Below are 16421 nucleotides of genomic sequence, written 5' to 3'. Positions count from 1 at the left end.
CGGGGCTGGAAATAAAAGGCTTCTTTAGCATTTTGTGCCAAACACACAAACTTTTAATTTTATCAGAGTTTCAATAATGTTTAATTATAGAATGCTGTCTTATATTTAAGTAGGTGTCGTTTTCCATTTCATTGTTTTTAAGTTTTTAGAGCTCTGAGCAAAACTTTTTCACGAAGCTCTTATTTTTAATGAAGACATTAGTCCAGTGGAATAATTTACCCCAGCGTCAAGGTTGAAAGATCATATTTATATGTATTACCGGGTGTTGACTAAACAATGGTTAAACGCCTTTCAAGATTAATTATTCATAAGCTGCCCACGTCCACATTAGTTTACTGCATAATAATATGAAGTCGTGCCGTGAGGGGCACAAAATGCACTGACTTTATATCAAGTCAATGGCGGCGAAAAGGTTAAACAGCATTAATCAGCAAAAAAAAAAACAAAAAAATATTCTCGAGACTCCACCATCTTGAAGTTCTACCAGAAATCGACATATGTAATATGTCGGACAGAATGTGGTCCTCGACATTTATTGCAACTTTGTCAATTATTTGTGTCAGTGCGAGAAATTCTGATCTCTTACTTTGTTCTTTATCTTTCAAAACTTTATTTTAACAATGTGGTTACATGAACATAATGGAGTTGTTCAGTCAAGATGAATAAATATTACAATGTAGTCTGACCAATTCTACAATTTAGTCTTTAATTTTAATTGCTTATCCAGCCATTTTATGAAACAGTGGCAGTCCATGTGCTAGTTAAACGGGCTACACACGGTCTTTCACGAAAATTTTAATAGTGTATATTCCTGATCTTTTTTCTGGCGAAATGACCTAAACTTATACAACATTTTTTCCTTCTCTTGGCCTCAGAAATGTACCGTAAAATATACCGATATATAAAACATTAACGTTAAATAATATAGCAATATTTTTTCTGTTCTCCGTGCAGAAACCGTCAACTTTCGGCATGGTCCGTCTAACCGAAAAATAGTACACCTACACACATAATACAAGAGTCTCAGATCACATGTTTGTCAACCTTGCCTTCGGCTCGGCCATGCAGCGGCATTTCATGTGATCTGAGACATTTCTTACTTTATTACAATATTTACTATTATTAAAACATCCCAGTCAATAACCCCCGATAATATGAACTTTGAATAATGTAGGGTAAACCGTCTATTACTGGCCACCTTATATTAAAATGGCTAAAATAAGAATTCTGTTTATTTATTTACACAATTCAAGTAGACTAAATAACTATCGTTCTGATGATTAACTAAGATTGTGTGATTATTAAACACAATACCTTTTAGTACGAGTATAAGGTGGCCAGTAATTACGAGTATATATAGATTGTAAGAAATTTCTCGCATTTTTTTTTAATTGTCATTTAATTAAACTGTTAGCCGGATTTCATCGACAACTCAACTGACAGCGGAAGGTTTTCAATATATAATATATTATACACATACATGTATACAATAAAGTAATACGTACATTATTTAAATATTGTAAACCTGTATGTTGGGTTGCACGAGTAATCTATCTTTACCACTGAGTATCAACTCCTATAATGTTTCCACAATGTTACTTTAAAAAAAATCGGCACTGTTTGTCTTCTCTGCCCGCGTAGCCAACGTGCATATCGTTCACGCTCCGTGGCGAACGAAACACAACTGTTACAGTCGCACTAATATGGAAGAGTGATAGAGATAGATGACTTCGCTACGCTACGCAGCGTTAACGATTACGGCTACGCGGCCGTACATCTATTGTATCGTTATTGTATTTTCTGATGTAATGACTGTTTATTGCCAGAATAAAGTAAAATAAAATAAATAGAATATTTTATCGATCAATTACTTCATTGCTGTGCATTAAATTTCAGCTGAAAAAACCTATATACTATAACTAGGTACCTCTATTTGTCGCCAGGACGCGCTTCTACACGCTATAAAAGAGGAGTACGTGGAAGCAGTGGAACTATTGCTACAGTGGGAAGAGGAGCACCACGTCCCCGGAGAACCTTATGTAAGTAGCGAGTTTCAAATACCAGTAGCCACCCCCGTATAACTCACGTTAAGAGATTTTATTCTACAAACACTCTGGCTATGTTTGATTCTGGGTATGGTGCGGAGGTTTTCTCAAAGACTTGCTTAACACATTCCTAAAAAAAAGTGTTTACATGTCATAATCATAAATGAATAGGAACACACGTGTGACAGTGCGTTTTCGTTGCGAGCGCGGACTTCTGAGGGCCTTTGAGGGAGTTTTCTGCAAACTATTGTCATCTCGGCTAAGCGCCTTGATGACATACAAAGTAAACATTAGCACTTGAAACTTTGACTAAGATTCATCACAATGCGAGAAGTTTCGAGAATCAGGAGTTTTCGACGTGGCGTAAGAAGTGATGAAGATATATTTATATTTATTCATGTATGTACATAAAAATATTTATTTACGTATAGTTTATAGTATGTAATAAAATAATATATAATTACTTTAGGTATAGTTTTAATTAGTCTTTTAGGTATAGGTTTACTGGAATAGAGACCTCTAACTTAAGTTCGCATTTGTAGTACACAATTATGTTCTATCTGATGTAATCGATATTTCTTTTTTCTCTTACAATAAAGTGCTTACTTACATACTATTGGTAGGCCAGGACTGAAAATGTCCATGTTCAAGTATTTATTCACTTACAATAACATGACACCAATTGGTGTTGGTGATTTGCAAATCGTGACTTTTTACATGATTTCTTATTTAACGTCTACATTACATGATAAGTATGTGACTTAAACGTCTTAACCCTTTCAACGCCACGCCTTTTATATACAACGGACCATTATAAAACTTATCATAATGCACGAAGGTAGATATTGTAATGAAACCGAGCGCGTCAGTTAACGTCTTAGGCGGTCAAAGGATTAAAATTAGGTATTTTTGACAGAGCTGGGAGTCCGTGGAGCCTTCAGTAGCTACTTTCACTCCAGATATCACCCCTCTCATCCTCGCAGCACATCGAAACCACTATGAGATCTTAAAGATCCTGCTGGACAGAGGAGCAACGCTGCCCGTACCTCACGACGTCAAGTAGGTACAGTCATGATTTACGTAAGTAGATATGCAAAGTATAACTTTAGATAAAAATTGTAAAAATGCTGACAGAAATCCCCTATGGATAGGGGAGCCAAAATTTAATTTCCTGTACTACATTCATTTAACAACAAGAATTAGATTATGACCTTCGTCACCAGAATCTCACCACTATAAGCTATTCGGACTGTTGATTTTTTTTCATATATCCTCCAAAATCCTCGGAGACTTTTCGTTTCCTATGGTACTCTTCCATTCCAGTTCTATATTTTATGCTATTCGTACTTTTATTCCACATACTTTTTCTTTCTTTCATTCATCTTTCTTACTTAGTATGGGTGGGATTCCCAAGTATTCTGCTGATTCTATCTTTATTTCTTTCTTTACTTTGGGATGTAGTCAGTGAATTGTACACACGGCTGGGTAGTTTTTATTTTAGATCTTACACAATTCTGTTACTTTTCATATATGCATCGTTTTAATTTTGGTAATCACGTCCGACGTCCGACCGGGATGTCGCTTTAATACGCACATAGCGTTGTCTGTCAAACTACGGAGTAACGTGCGAATCGGATGCTGTATGCCATGCGTCTAATTTTTTTTTTGGCTCCTCCAGATGCGGCTGCGACGAGTGTGTCAAGTCTTCCCAGGAGGATTCCCTCAGGCACTCACAAGCTCGTATCAACGCATACCGTGCCCTCACCTCTCCATCCCTCATAGCCCTGTCTTCAGCAGACCCGCTGTTGACAGCCTTCCAGCTTTCATGGGAGCTCAACAGGCTCAGTAGGATGGAGACAGAGTTTAGAGTTGAATATAAGGTAACTAAAGTGCAAATTACGTCATTCCTAATAGGTATCCTTTGTCTTACTCGCCATCACAAAGTGTATACTCCTCCATAGCGGTATCGACAGCTAAGTACCAAATCTTCTATCTAGTACAGTTAGAATCAAAAGTAGCGGATGAAACAACTGTCCAAAAATATCTCCCGTCCTGGAATACTTTTCCAAGTATATTTATACATATGTATATCTTTATAGTTTGCGTTCTAAAGGGTCTGTCCCTGTTTAACATTTAGAGGCATATATTTTTATTAAGGTATAAGAGAATGGTAGATACTACTTTTGACGCGTAGTTTGATTTGTCACACCGTCATATGTAAGCCTTGTTTATTTTGCAAGGCTTTACTAGTTTTAAACTTTACTGGTAACCGAAAATCAGCAGTGCAGAAGTAGAACATAACGTAAAAACATAAAGCTTCTAAAAAGGCCTCCTTTTCAGAGTGATACGATACGCTTTGCTACCTATAATTATTAACTTTCCGTGCCAGGCCTTAAAACAGCAGTGCCAAGAATTCGCTACCTCCCTCTTAGACCACACAAGAACGTCCAACGAGCTGGAGATCATGCTGAACTACAACCCCTCAGACATCGACTGCTGGGAGCCGGGGGAACGGCAGACACTTGGCAGACTGAAGCTGGCTATCCAATATAAGCAGAAAATGGTAATTCTTTTACAACAACAATAGGTATTAAAACAGCAGTGCCAAGATTACGCCACCTCCCTCCTGGACCACACAAGAACGTCCAACGAGCTGGATATCATGCTGAACTACAACTGCTGGGTGCCGGGGCAATGGCAGACACTTGGCAGACTCAAGCTTGTTATCAAATATAAGCAGACAATGGTAATTATTTTACAACACAATAGGCCTTAGAACATCAGTACCAAGAGTACGCCTCTTCCCTCCTAGACCATAAGAGAACGTCCAATGAACTGGAGATCATGCTGAACTACAACCCCGGGGACATAGACTGCTGGGAGCCGAAGGAACGGCAGACGCTTAGGAGACTCAAGCTGGCTATTAAATATAAGGCAGATAATAATTTTACTAACTAAATTAAATCTAACAAAATAAAGAAAAAATACTCACCTTTGAAAAGCCCCCAGGTATGTTGGGAAGGGTGCCCTTGCCTACTTTCCCCCTTTGGACGGTAATGCCTATTTTTTGGTCTAGGTACGAGCCAGCCCTAGGGTCACCTCAGGCCGTGTTTTTTTAGTTGCCTTTTGTACTCCCTATCACTACCTACAATAATTTTTAAGAAAAAAATCTGACATCGGGAGACCGGTAAAAGAAAGATTTTGGAATTCATACATTGGAATTAAAAAGACGGCGTCCTACGCCTAATTATGTAGAAAAGGAGGTAAAATATTTTTGTCACTGCACCCACCTTGACACATTTCAGATTTTCCCTAGGGTTGACTGGTAAGATACCCGCAATGATATTCGTTCGATAGTATTTAAAATAAATTATTTCACACCATGCATGAAATAAAGCACCAGATAATTATTAGAAAAACATGGTAGTAGTTATTTCTAAACACAAATTCTATTTAATAAAAAGGATAGAAATACAAAAAAATGTGTCTTGAAAACGTAATTTGCCTAACAAACATAGCGAAGACGACAATTCGCCAAGCGTTCCATTCTGATCAGCATCAGCAGTTCCACTTCATCAATTGTCACTTTTTTAAATGTAAATGCTTGATTTGTTGATGAAAATACAAAAATCACTAAATGTATGCCTTTCATATTTGAAGAGGTCCCTCGATTCCTCATGGATCCCATCTTCAGAATTGAGTTTTCACAAAACGGGATCAATCATATACATATATAAATTCAATAAAAAAAATCAAAATCGGTTCAGAAATGACGGAGTTATGAAGTAACAAACAATAAAAAAACGTACAACCGAATTGAGAACCTCCTCCTTTTGAAATCTTGAAGTCGGTTAAAAACAGAACATTACATATAATTTCAAAATCTGCGTCGAATGTTTGTGTATAAATCAGCTCTGGTTTCGATACCTACGTATACCTACGAGTAAGCTACCTACCTTTTATTTGTGAGTATTTGTATGAGTCTTTCAGGTCACCCTTAAACCTCAACTTCAAAGCCTAATGGCCCAAAATTGTATTGTATATAAATTTCGGCTTTCATAATATATATCACACCCCAGAACATAGACCTGATGTAGTAGCCATTTTCTTTCAGGAAATTCCTGCAATTTTCTAGGAATAGTTTGGTTATAGGGCACATAGAAAAATAAATAATAAATAAATATTATAGGAAAATACACAAATTTAGTAAGTCCCACGGCAAGCTGAAGAAGGCTTGTGTTGTGGGTACTCGGGCAACGATGTATATAATATACATATACTTAAAAATAGAAAACATCCATGACTCAAGAAAAAATACCTGTGCTCATCACAGGCAGGGTCACTACCCACTAGGCCAGACCGGTCCTTACAATCACCATTTCTGATAAATGTTGTTAAAATATAACAAAATAAATACTATATTATTTCCAATTTTACCGACAATATGTGATTTACTATTCGACTAGACCATTCACGTTGCACTTATAGTTATTACAATTGGCTTGGAAATAAATTCATGAACTTGGTAAAGCCACCTGTTTCTTTCCTTGTCAGTTTATTTCAAAAAGGACTTAAGTTGTGCTGAGATCGCTATTGTTCGTACTTCTTACAGAAACAGGGAGTGATGAGGGTGTAAAGCCATATATTTTATCACCCATATTGTAGTGAAAGTGTAAAAGTATATTTAACAAGTTATAAGATATAGCGATTTAAATAATCCATTTATAAGATTCAAATGACAATTTGGTTGATAAATAATTACATTTCAAATAATTGGTTTATAAGGCCATTTGCGGGTTATCTCCCACTTGATGAGCTGGACCCATTCAATAAATTTCATGTTAGTTAAGGTTTTGCATTGTGATTAATCGATATTTTATACATTGTTGGCGCTTGGGGCCGCTGCCTCGCAAGTTTTTGTGTCAGGTTTTGAGTGTTAGCTATTCTTCCATTCCATACTTCTTAATTCTATTTGTTGCAGAATGGAGTTTGTATATGAACATTAAAAACTTTACTGGTTTCCATGGTAACATGAAACAATGTCAACATTTTTCTTCTTGGACAATATAATATTCGTAATGAACGTACTTTTGCATTTTCAATACATTAATTTACTTATTTGGACCCTACGGCCACAGTTCAGCCTTTAACATGGTCCTTCGAGCCGGATATGAACCAACGACCTATGGATAAATACATGACTTAAGTACAGTTTTACATTCTTACAATGCCGATAATTTGAGTGGGTAAATAGGTATAGTCTCTCATATAATAACTTTTTAAAATCTCGCGTATGCTCTAACGTGACCTTACCACATAACTTCTCATCCATTTGAGACGGCAAACTACAACGTACTCATACGTCATGGTTACTTACAAAACATGAAAAAGGATTCTGTTTATATCTATTTTGCTAAAATGCAGATTTACACTCCTGTCAAGATATATGCAGTGCACTCTTATGTTTATTTTATTTAAAACATGGTGTATTTGTGTTGGTAAGTGACCAAATCCAGAATCTTCTAAACTAAAAGTTCATTTGTAATCGTTTTAAATGGAACGTATAAGAACCGGTAAGCGAGAAGCCCGAAAAACAGACACCCAACTGCCTAAATAAAAGGAATCAAAGCTTTTTTTTATAGCTGAGTTATAAATAAACTAATTTGAAGTAACGGCGACTAATTATCGTAAGAATTACGCAGCCTTTACCAGTATATTAATAGTGGTTATCTATTTCAGTTTGTCGCTCATCCGAATGTCCAGCAGTTGCTTGGGGCGATTTGGTACGAGGGCCTGCCAGGATTTAAACGAAAAAACATCGTCGGCCAAGCTGTGCAGGTACACAACCCACCACATACCTACTTGTATAGATTAATATAGCAGGGATAACAAGGTTCTATGCGTTCGCCGGGGCGAAGTCTGTCAGCTGTACTTACCAAAGTGTCGTCACAGAATGGAAAAAAGATAATATAGCTTTTGGCTTACTTAGTTCCCACTACACATGCAACCTCGCTGCCAGGTTTGCAAAAAAACAACATAATAATATGAAATAAAGTATTATAACTCTCATATAACCACAGAGTTTACAGACGGGTAGGGTCGCTTAGACAAAACTGTGACTTCATAACATATGCTCACTTTGGGTTTCATCATCACTCGTCCCTCGAGTTATGAATGTGAGCATATCACGCGTAAACACGTAAAAATCACAGTTTTCTCTGAACGACGCTTGGTACCCATATTTTTTAACCCTGTGCTTATAACGACAAGTTCCATATGTAACGCATATGTAACTATAAGGTACTTACCTGGGTCGAACATGGCCAGCCCGAATATATGGCCACATTACACGAGTTAAAATGTCCATATGTGAGTAATGCTCAGGTGTCGCCACCATCTTCCCTGAGGCCCCGCTAGTCCCGCAATGGCACTCGAAGTGAAACCACGTGTCACGGATACAAATATTCACTCGTAAGTTTCGATGATTTTTTTGCTTTTATTGAATTTTGCTTAAAAATATTTTACAGTACATATGGGGCTACTTTATAGCACTAGTGCGAGAAGTAGCATATTATGTTACTGTGTCGAACATTTAAAGGGCCATATGTACTGTAAAACGTTGTACGATACATGTGCGAATAGGTAATTCGCAACTCGTGTCGATTTAAAACACTCCCTTCGGTCGTGTTTTAATTTATCGCCACTCGTTTCGAATTTCCTATTTTTCGCACTTGTATCGTAATGTACTATTACAGTACATATGGTGCTACTTTATAGCACTAGTGCAAAAAATTAGCATATTACGTTACTGTGTCGAACATTTAAAGGGCCATATGTACTGTAAAACGTTGTACAATACATGTGCGAATAGGTAATTCGCAACTCGTGTCGATTTAAAACACTCCCCTCGGTCGTGTTTTAATTTATCTCCACTCATTTCGAATTTCCTATTTTTCGCACTTGTATCGTAATGTACTATATTCTCATTTAGTCATTCATTAGTAATCGTACATTATATGAGTATGTTTATTTTCATGCTTACTTTTGTATATATTTGGTTTTGATCTTTTAAGTAAAATATGTTTGTGACTGGAAATATGGCCCCATAGTGGCTATATTTTCGACACCTACTGGCCATATTAACCTTATGCGTTTTTTTACTTTCGGCATCTGCTGGCCATATTAACCGTAGATATTTTTCTCAATGTTATTTTTTTTTCTTTTTTCCTTTCAGAATATGGCTCCACAATAGGTTTCAAAACAAATCCAAGGAAATTGGGCAGACTCTGATATGATATCAGCAATTGCAGCTGTTAAAAGTGGTGTCATGAAGGTTTTATCTGCTGCGAACGTTTCGACGATATCTTATAGAGGAAAATAAATCCAAGTTTGGAAGGAAACCACTTCTTATTAATCAGGAAGAAAAGGAGCTGTTGGTTATCCATTGACGTCACGTGTGCTTCGTCTGTGCGTCCAGAAGTATTGCCAGGGAAAAAAATGGTACAGGCTAGACAAGATGCCTTAATTGGCAGAGATTGGCTGAGAGGTTTTATGAATCGGCACAAGAGAATCCGTAAAAGAAAAACCCAAAACTTGAATCCAGCTAGAGCTCAAAAACTTAAGAAAGCTGTGGTTCCAGACTATTTTACGAAATTGAAAAAGCTGCTGGAAGATAACGAGATGGTGCATAAACCAGAAAGAATTTATTATTCATAATCATTTATAACATAGATGAGAAGGGTTGTTATTAGATTTTTTTTCTGTTCGGAGTTGATTTTTTTGTTCCTTTATTTGATTAAACAAGTTGTTTCAATAAATTCATTTTATTTATAGCATTCAATTCCATCACAAATAGAAATGACCTCCGTGTCCGTTCATACCGTTAATATGGCCATCACCTGCCCATATTTAGATACACTGTCGGAAATATTCCTAATAAAAAAAAATAACACAAATTCTAATCTATCCGTGCCTAGTCTTTTTGATGCCTGCAATAAATTACATAAATAAATACACTATCAAATAAATTAGGACTTGTAACTTCTACTGTTCTACAGTGAGATATATATAGTGTCAAACCTTAACGTGGCTATATTTGACCCATACTTATACCTTAGTTCAAATAGTCTGATGTGATTTTTTGGGCCTCAACCTATAAATGTAAAACAAAAGCTTTTGTTTCTTTTATGTAAAGTGGTCAGCTCCTGTCTTCGGCAATTGCCAAAGCAACAATGTCGTTTAAAAAGCAACTGTATCGGGATAGTATTAATGTTCAAATTTATGTAGCAGCTCATTCGGAAATAACGCATTTGGGAGTTGTAGAACGATCGGCCTCCCGCATTCAAGTATTTTTTTTATATAACAAAACGTAAGGTGTTATCTCTAATGAGCTGTTACGTGAATTGGTCCCTGTACAATTATGACGGAGTCAGTAGTAGTAGTAACTGCTGCAAAAAAGAAACAATTTTTTAACAGATAAGAGCTCAAAAAATCACCTCAGAAATTTCCAACTAATATATAACATAAAGGCCGACCTTATAACTTTGCAATAAGGTTTGTGGTCAGCTAACAGTGTCGAAAATGTTACATTATTGTCCGTCTCTTTGTCTACAGGTCGCGAAATTAGGTGCCATGTTTCCCATATATTGCACAATATACATGCTGGCGCCAAACTCGGAGTACGGACAATTTATGAAGAAACCTTTTGTCAAGTTCATCTGCCACAGTTCCTCCTACATGTTGTTTCTAAGTAAGAATTCTTAATCTGAATTAAATATATTTCAATAGGTATTATGGAGATATCTATTCATTATAATTATATCTATGTTTTTGTATTTCCTTACGAAATTCGTTACCTAACGGAACATTTTAGAGATCGTCTCGGCGGTTAACGATAACGGATTTGTCACGTCAAGTTTTCAACACCGACAAAATTTGTGAAATTAACCCCACATTGGTTCATTGACCCTACACCTAAAAGTTTGACAACCATAATTTCTTGAAAACTGAGTGCATGGTTTAACATCGAACAGAAAAAATGCAAAAATATAAAAATCGTATCAGGAGGTAAAACCGGTTATTTTGCAACAGTAAACTCCTTACACCGTCAGGTAATAAAATAATGTTGGCAATTTATTTTGTTTTCTATAGTTAAACACTCATAACACACTCAGTATGACGTTCAGAAAGATAATAAAATTAAAATATATAGAGAATTTCATTATTATCTATTCTGCATTTGAATCAAGTCCATACACTATCCACAAATTGAGAAAAAAAAATCCAACATCATCTCAACCGACCTAGAAACGTCGAAAACTTTGCCGAACTCACTTGATTAAAGGCTACCGTGTTATCATCGTTTTATTAAAATGTACAACACTAAATCCATTCGGAAAACCCATCTTCAAAGTGTTCCGGGAACTATTATTATAAGTGGCAGCTATTGTTTGTTCCTTTATACTTTATGAGTCAGCTTTGATCTATTTGTATAATATCTAAATGTATATGATCTTATTAGTTTATGCCGAATTTATGCTTCGATTGAAAGATACGGAAAATCTAGATTTAATATGAGGTAGGTATACCGTTTACTAAACTGTATGCTCTCTATTGATTCCTTTAAACAAATGTTGGTCAATTTCATTTGTCGCCGCCATGAAACCCCGTTTACCGCCGCCGGAAATGCTGTTATAGGTGAATCTTTTATCCAAGCTGTTTTAGGGCGAAAGGCGATTTTTTTTCTAATATAATTTAGAATTCAAATATGTCACTTGAAAACAGTGAATTAAGACCTAGAATAGAGACTCGTTGACGGGCTTAAATCTTTGAAAATGATCTATATAGTAATTTTCAAGGCATAGCTCGAATTACAAATCATACTGTACGAGTACTCGTATTAACGACTCATGCAAGTCATATTTTATTAGTTTGAAAATATTAACTGAGCCATAGTTTAGGTATATATTTATGAAATTGCTATAAATATGTGTTAAGTAAAATTTTAATCAACATCCTGTTTATAATAGTGCGCGGCAGCGACACCAAATCTCATATCAGCAATCAAAAACAGCCTTGTGTGCAAAGAGTGTATTTGACATGCCACCTACATAAATTGTGTAATAAGTTACCCAGTTCACAAAAATGTTGATAGCCAGCTTAATCACTACGAATAATCTTCAACAGTGCTCCTCTCCCTCGCTTCGCAACGCGCTGAGTTTTTAGTCCTAGAGTGGTCGGGCATCAGCTGGCTGCAAGAACTGGTGGAATACTGGAAGGAGCACGAGCGAGGGGCCCTGCCTGGCCTCATCGAGTTTACAGTAATCGTCTACATAGCCAGTGAGTTGATAACTTATGTTCACCTCGTTGCAATTAATGCAATAGCATAGATTCCGAACCAAGGGTTTAGCATTATTTGCGTATATTGATTTCAAAATTGGGGGTTAAATAAGAATCCAACACAGTAGAATCGTAGTGCAGTTAAGAAGCAGGTTTTGGGCTACGGGAGCTAATCAGTAGACAGAAAACCAGAGCTCCTCCTGTTCATCTTTCGCCTTGAAATCGTTCTCCGTGCGCCACCATAGAACTCTGCATTTATTAGTTTTCTCAAAACATTAAATGACTCGGTGCCCTAATTTTCATATTCTTTCAGGTTTAATATGGGCAGAATTAAGATCCCTCTGGACAGGCGGCATTTTGGAGTATATCAGCGACTTGTGGAACATAGTTGATTTCATTACTAACATGTTCTATATCGCTTGGATCAGTTTGCGGGTCTCCTCTTGGTATATTGTCCAGGTATTCAAACAATATAAAGACATTTTTTATAACTAAACCAGGGCATATATATAAACATTTCAATCAAGCCTACTAATAGAAAGTCGAAAACGCTTCTATAAATTTAATTTTAATTTGGTTGAACAAATATCAGATACACGCGTTTTCAATGTGAATTTCCTGTTCTCTCAAGTAATATTCCAAAATATCACTGAAACGGTATTTCTTTGCCTTATTAAATTACAATCGTTAAATTTGGGTCGCAAACCGATTCGCAAATAATATAAAACCACTCCTCAATAATATTGTCACAAAAATAAAGATTTGACCTGAATTCAAAGTCTTGATCAATCAGTGTTTCTTTTTAGAAGGTCTGTAAGGCTCGCTATTTATTTGAAATATCTTATGTTTCGCCCCGAGCAGAACCACATTGTATTCGGGAACGGGGAAGTAAAATGGGTGTTTCATTATCTCTATTGAAAATTTGATAAAATTTTCAAATATTCGATTTAGATTTGATCTATAGTAAAGGATGTATTCCGTCATATACCTAAATCTTAATCTCCATCACCATTTCAAATGAAACCGAATATACTACAAACTATTGAGCCGAAAAACACTGCCATGATTTTGATAGCTCACGCAGTGCAAGTGTTATTTTAAACATCAAACTTCTATGAAATGATGACGTATAAATAACACTTGCACAATGTATACTATCAAAATCATTGCAGACTTATCTTGGTCTAACTCTAGTAGTTATGTACGCACTGCTCGTAGGATTATTTACGCACTTGTCTTTGGCATAGAATTATCTTGGCTCTGAATTCCATTTTGCTTATTCCACAATATTTCAACAGAGGGACTACAAAAATGGCCTAGACCCCTGGTACCCCCGCGAGCGCTGGGACTCCTTTGACCCCATGCTGCTCTCAGAAGGTGCCTTCGCCGCTGGCATGATCTTCTCCTACCTCAAGCTGGTTCACATCTTCTCCATCAACCCTCATCTCGGTCCACTTCAAGTGTCACTAGGAAGAATGATTCTGGATATCATCAAGTTCTTCTTCGTTTATATGCTGGTGCTATTTGCTTTTGGATGTGGTACGTTTTTTGGTTTTTATCACTGCTACATCTTTATTTTTACCGTTTCAATTCAGTAATGCGTCCATATCTATTTAAATCTTCAATATATTTATACCTTTTCTATATACGTCAGTTTAACTCCGAAAATCGTACACAACGCGCGAAATGTCCTTTATCTAACGGTACTTGATCGTGACTTCACGATCCTGTTGAAACCGTCTTGAAATATGGAAAACAAAAAAACAATTTCTTTGACGATTTTTTTTTATACCACGACGGTGGCAAGCAAGCATACGGCCCGCCTGATGGTAAGCAGTCGCCGTAGCCTATGGACGCCTGCGACTCCAGAGGTGTTACATGCGCATTGCCGACCCTTTACCTATTGCGTTTAGGTAAATAGTTGCTATACAATTTAAGGAATCGAATGACGAACTATTATTTTTTATTACTTTGGTAGTTAAAAAAACGTATTTAATTTTGAATCTTTGAGGTTGTGTCCTATTTTTATCATTTCAATATTTTTATTGTTTATTTTACTGAAAAATTGCTAATTTTCAATTTAACTAGAATTTGTTATAAAATTCAACATGTGCCATCATCTCAATAAACTAATATTGATATTCCACAGGTCTCAATCAACTTATGTGGTACTACGCTGAACTGGAGAAAAACAAATGCTACCACACTCCCAACGGTATAGCAGACTTTGATAACCAGGAACGAGCCTGCACTATATGGAGACGATACGCTAAGTAAGACTTTTGATTTTGACGCATCGAATAATACGAGTACGTTACTAACAGTCGATCATTATGGTATCGGTATTATGGGGTAGTATATTCTTAAAACTACTGTTGAGTATACTTTCTGTCCGCAACTTCCTTTGCGTGGAATGATGATAATGATTGACAAAAACTATCCCCGTCTTTACCCTGGTCTCAAACTATCTCCATACCAAATTTCATCTCAATCGGTTCAGCGGTTTAAGCGTGAAGAGTTTACAGACAGAGTTACTTTCTCATTTATAATATCAGCAGGTGCAGCCGCCGTGCAGGTCAGGATCTCGACGATTCAAATAAAACGCTTCTATTTGTAGTGAAGTGTCATAATTTTCCAAAAGATACTGATTTACAAGCGATTCTTGGTGCTTTAGAAAAGCCTCCGAATACTAGCCGAGCCCAACGGCTGCGTTTAGCTACTGCTTTAGGAATATAAGTATTGAGTTTCTATTCAAATAAAGAGTTGCGCTTGCAACTGTAGAGATTATAAATTACGCTCATTCAATAATGAAGTTTTATTAATATAGTAAGTATAGGTGTTCCGCAAGGCAATATACTTGGGGCCTAACTTTACTTTTCTATTATCTGTAAGGAGGATTTTTTTCACGATACATGAGTTGATTTCATTTTTCAGTCTTTTCGAAACCTCTCAGTCCCTCTTCTGGGCTTCCTTCGGCCTCGTGGACCTGACCACCTTTGAGCTGACCGGCATCAAGAGCTTCACCCGTTTTTGGGCATTGCTGACCTTCGGCTCGTACTCCGTGATTAACATAATTGTGCTGCTGAACATGCTCATCGCCATGATGTCAAACTCTTATCAGATCATCTCTGTGAGTTGTTCATTTTTACTTTATTCCGAAAATTCTCGTAGAATGACTTTTTTACGATGTTTCTATTCCCTATTAATTTTTCTGTTTAATATCAATACTATCAAAGATGCTTAAGGAATCATCATCCTTAGCCATTCACCAACAGTCACGAGTGTAACTTGTATTTTTCTGGTGTTTACGTTTAATCATTATTTTTCAATTTTTGCGTTAGCGACTTTAATCAACCGTTTGCACTTGTAATTTTCATTGAGATATTGTTTTAGGAACGATCAGATGTGGAATGGAAATTTGCACGCAGCAACCTCTGGATGTCGTATTTCGAAGACGGTGATACAGTCCCCCCTCCATTTAACATCATTCCCACCCCCAAGCACTTTTCCGGTTGGATCAAAAACTGTTGTGATAATAAAAACATGGGGTCTATTATCGTGAGTTGACATTTGAACCTTTTGAATGTATTATTCTTTAGACGTTCGTAGTTTGTCATAATTTTATCCTTAAAAATAATGTATATCTTTATATAGTCAGACCATACCGGATGTTTTTGTCAAACAATGATTTTCTTTTGTGTAGTTTCAAATCCATGTTTGAACTCAAATTGAATTGACTCAGAAAAGTACGAGTAATTTTTGCAATATCACCCACGCCTTGTTAAAATGAATTATTTTTGATAAGATCAAATAATAATAAATAATAGAAAAGTAAATTTAATTATAGAACCATTTCATTCAAGTTGACCCAACTTAAGATTGAAAGAAAGCTATTTTTACCTGACTTCGGTATTAGAGCCAAAAATATTCTAGAAATCTATGTATGTATGTATGTGGGTGGATATATTTTTGTTACATGTTACGTCATAGAGTCAAATAATGGGAGCCTATTTATTTTAGTGAATTAGGCCTTAATCA

General features: G+C 36.3%; 1 protein-coding gene across 1 annotated transcript in view; it reads left to right on the top strand.

Moving 5' to 3' along the window:
- The window catches only part of LOC133525027 (transient receptor potential protein), a 68547-nt gene that overhangs the window by 44709 nt on the left and 7417 nt on the right, over positions 1-16421 (top strand). Inside the window, exons 4-15 of the mRNA XM_061861222.1 lie at positions 1944-2039; positions 2962-3104; positions 3724-3925; positions 4435-4608; positions 7785-7883; positions 10659-10794; positions 12231-12383; positions 12697-12842; positions 13682-13922; positions 14533-14656; positions 15318-15513; positions 15777-15941. Of these exons, the coding sequence (XP_061717206.1) occupies positions 1944-2039; positions 2962-3104; positions 3724-3925; positions 4435-4608; positions 7785-7883; positions 10659-10794; positions 12231-12383; positions 12697-12842; positions 13682-13922; positions 14533-14656; positions 15318-15513; positions 15777-15941 (1875 nt within the window). The remainder of the gene's footprint in view (positions 1-1943; positions 2040-2961; positions 3105-3723; positions 3926-4434; positions 4609-7784; positions 7884-10658; positions 10795-12230; positions 12384-12696; positions 12843-13681; positions 13923-14532; positions 14657-15317; positions 15514-15776; positions 15942-16421) is intronic.

This window comes from Cydia pomonella, chromosome 14, assembly GCF_033807575.1.
Source record: "Cydia pomonella isolate Wapato2018A chromosome 14, ilCydPomo1, whole genome shotgun sequence".
Taxonomy (NCBI): Eukaryota; Metazoa; Arthropoda; class Insecta; order Lepidoptera; family Tortricidae; genus Cydia; species Cydia pomonella.
The sequence above is the reverse complement of the archived record's forward strand: the minus strand, read 5'-3'. Positions and strand labels throughout refer to the sequence as shown.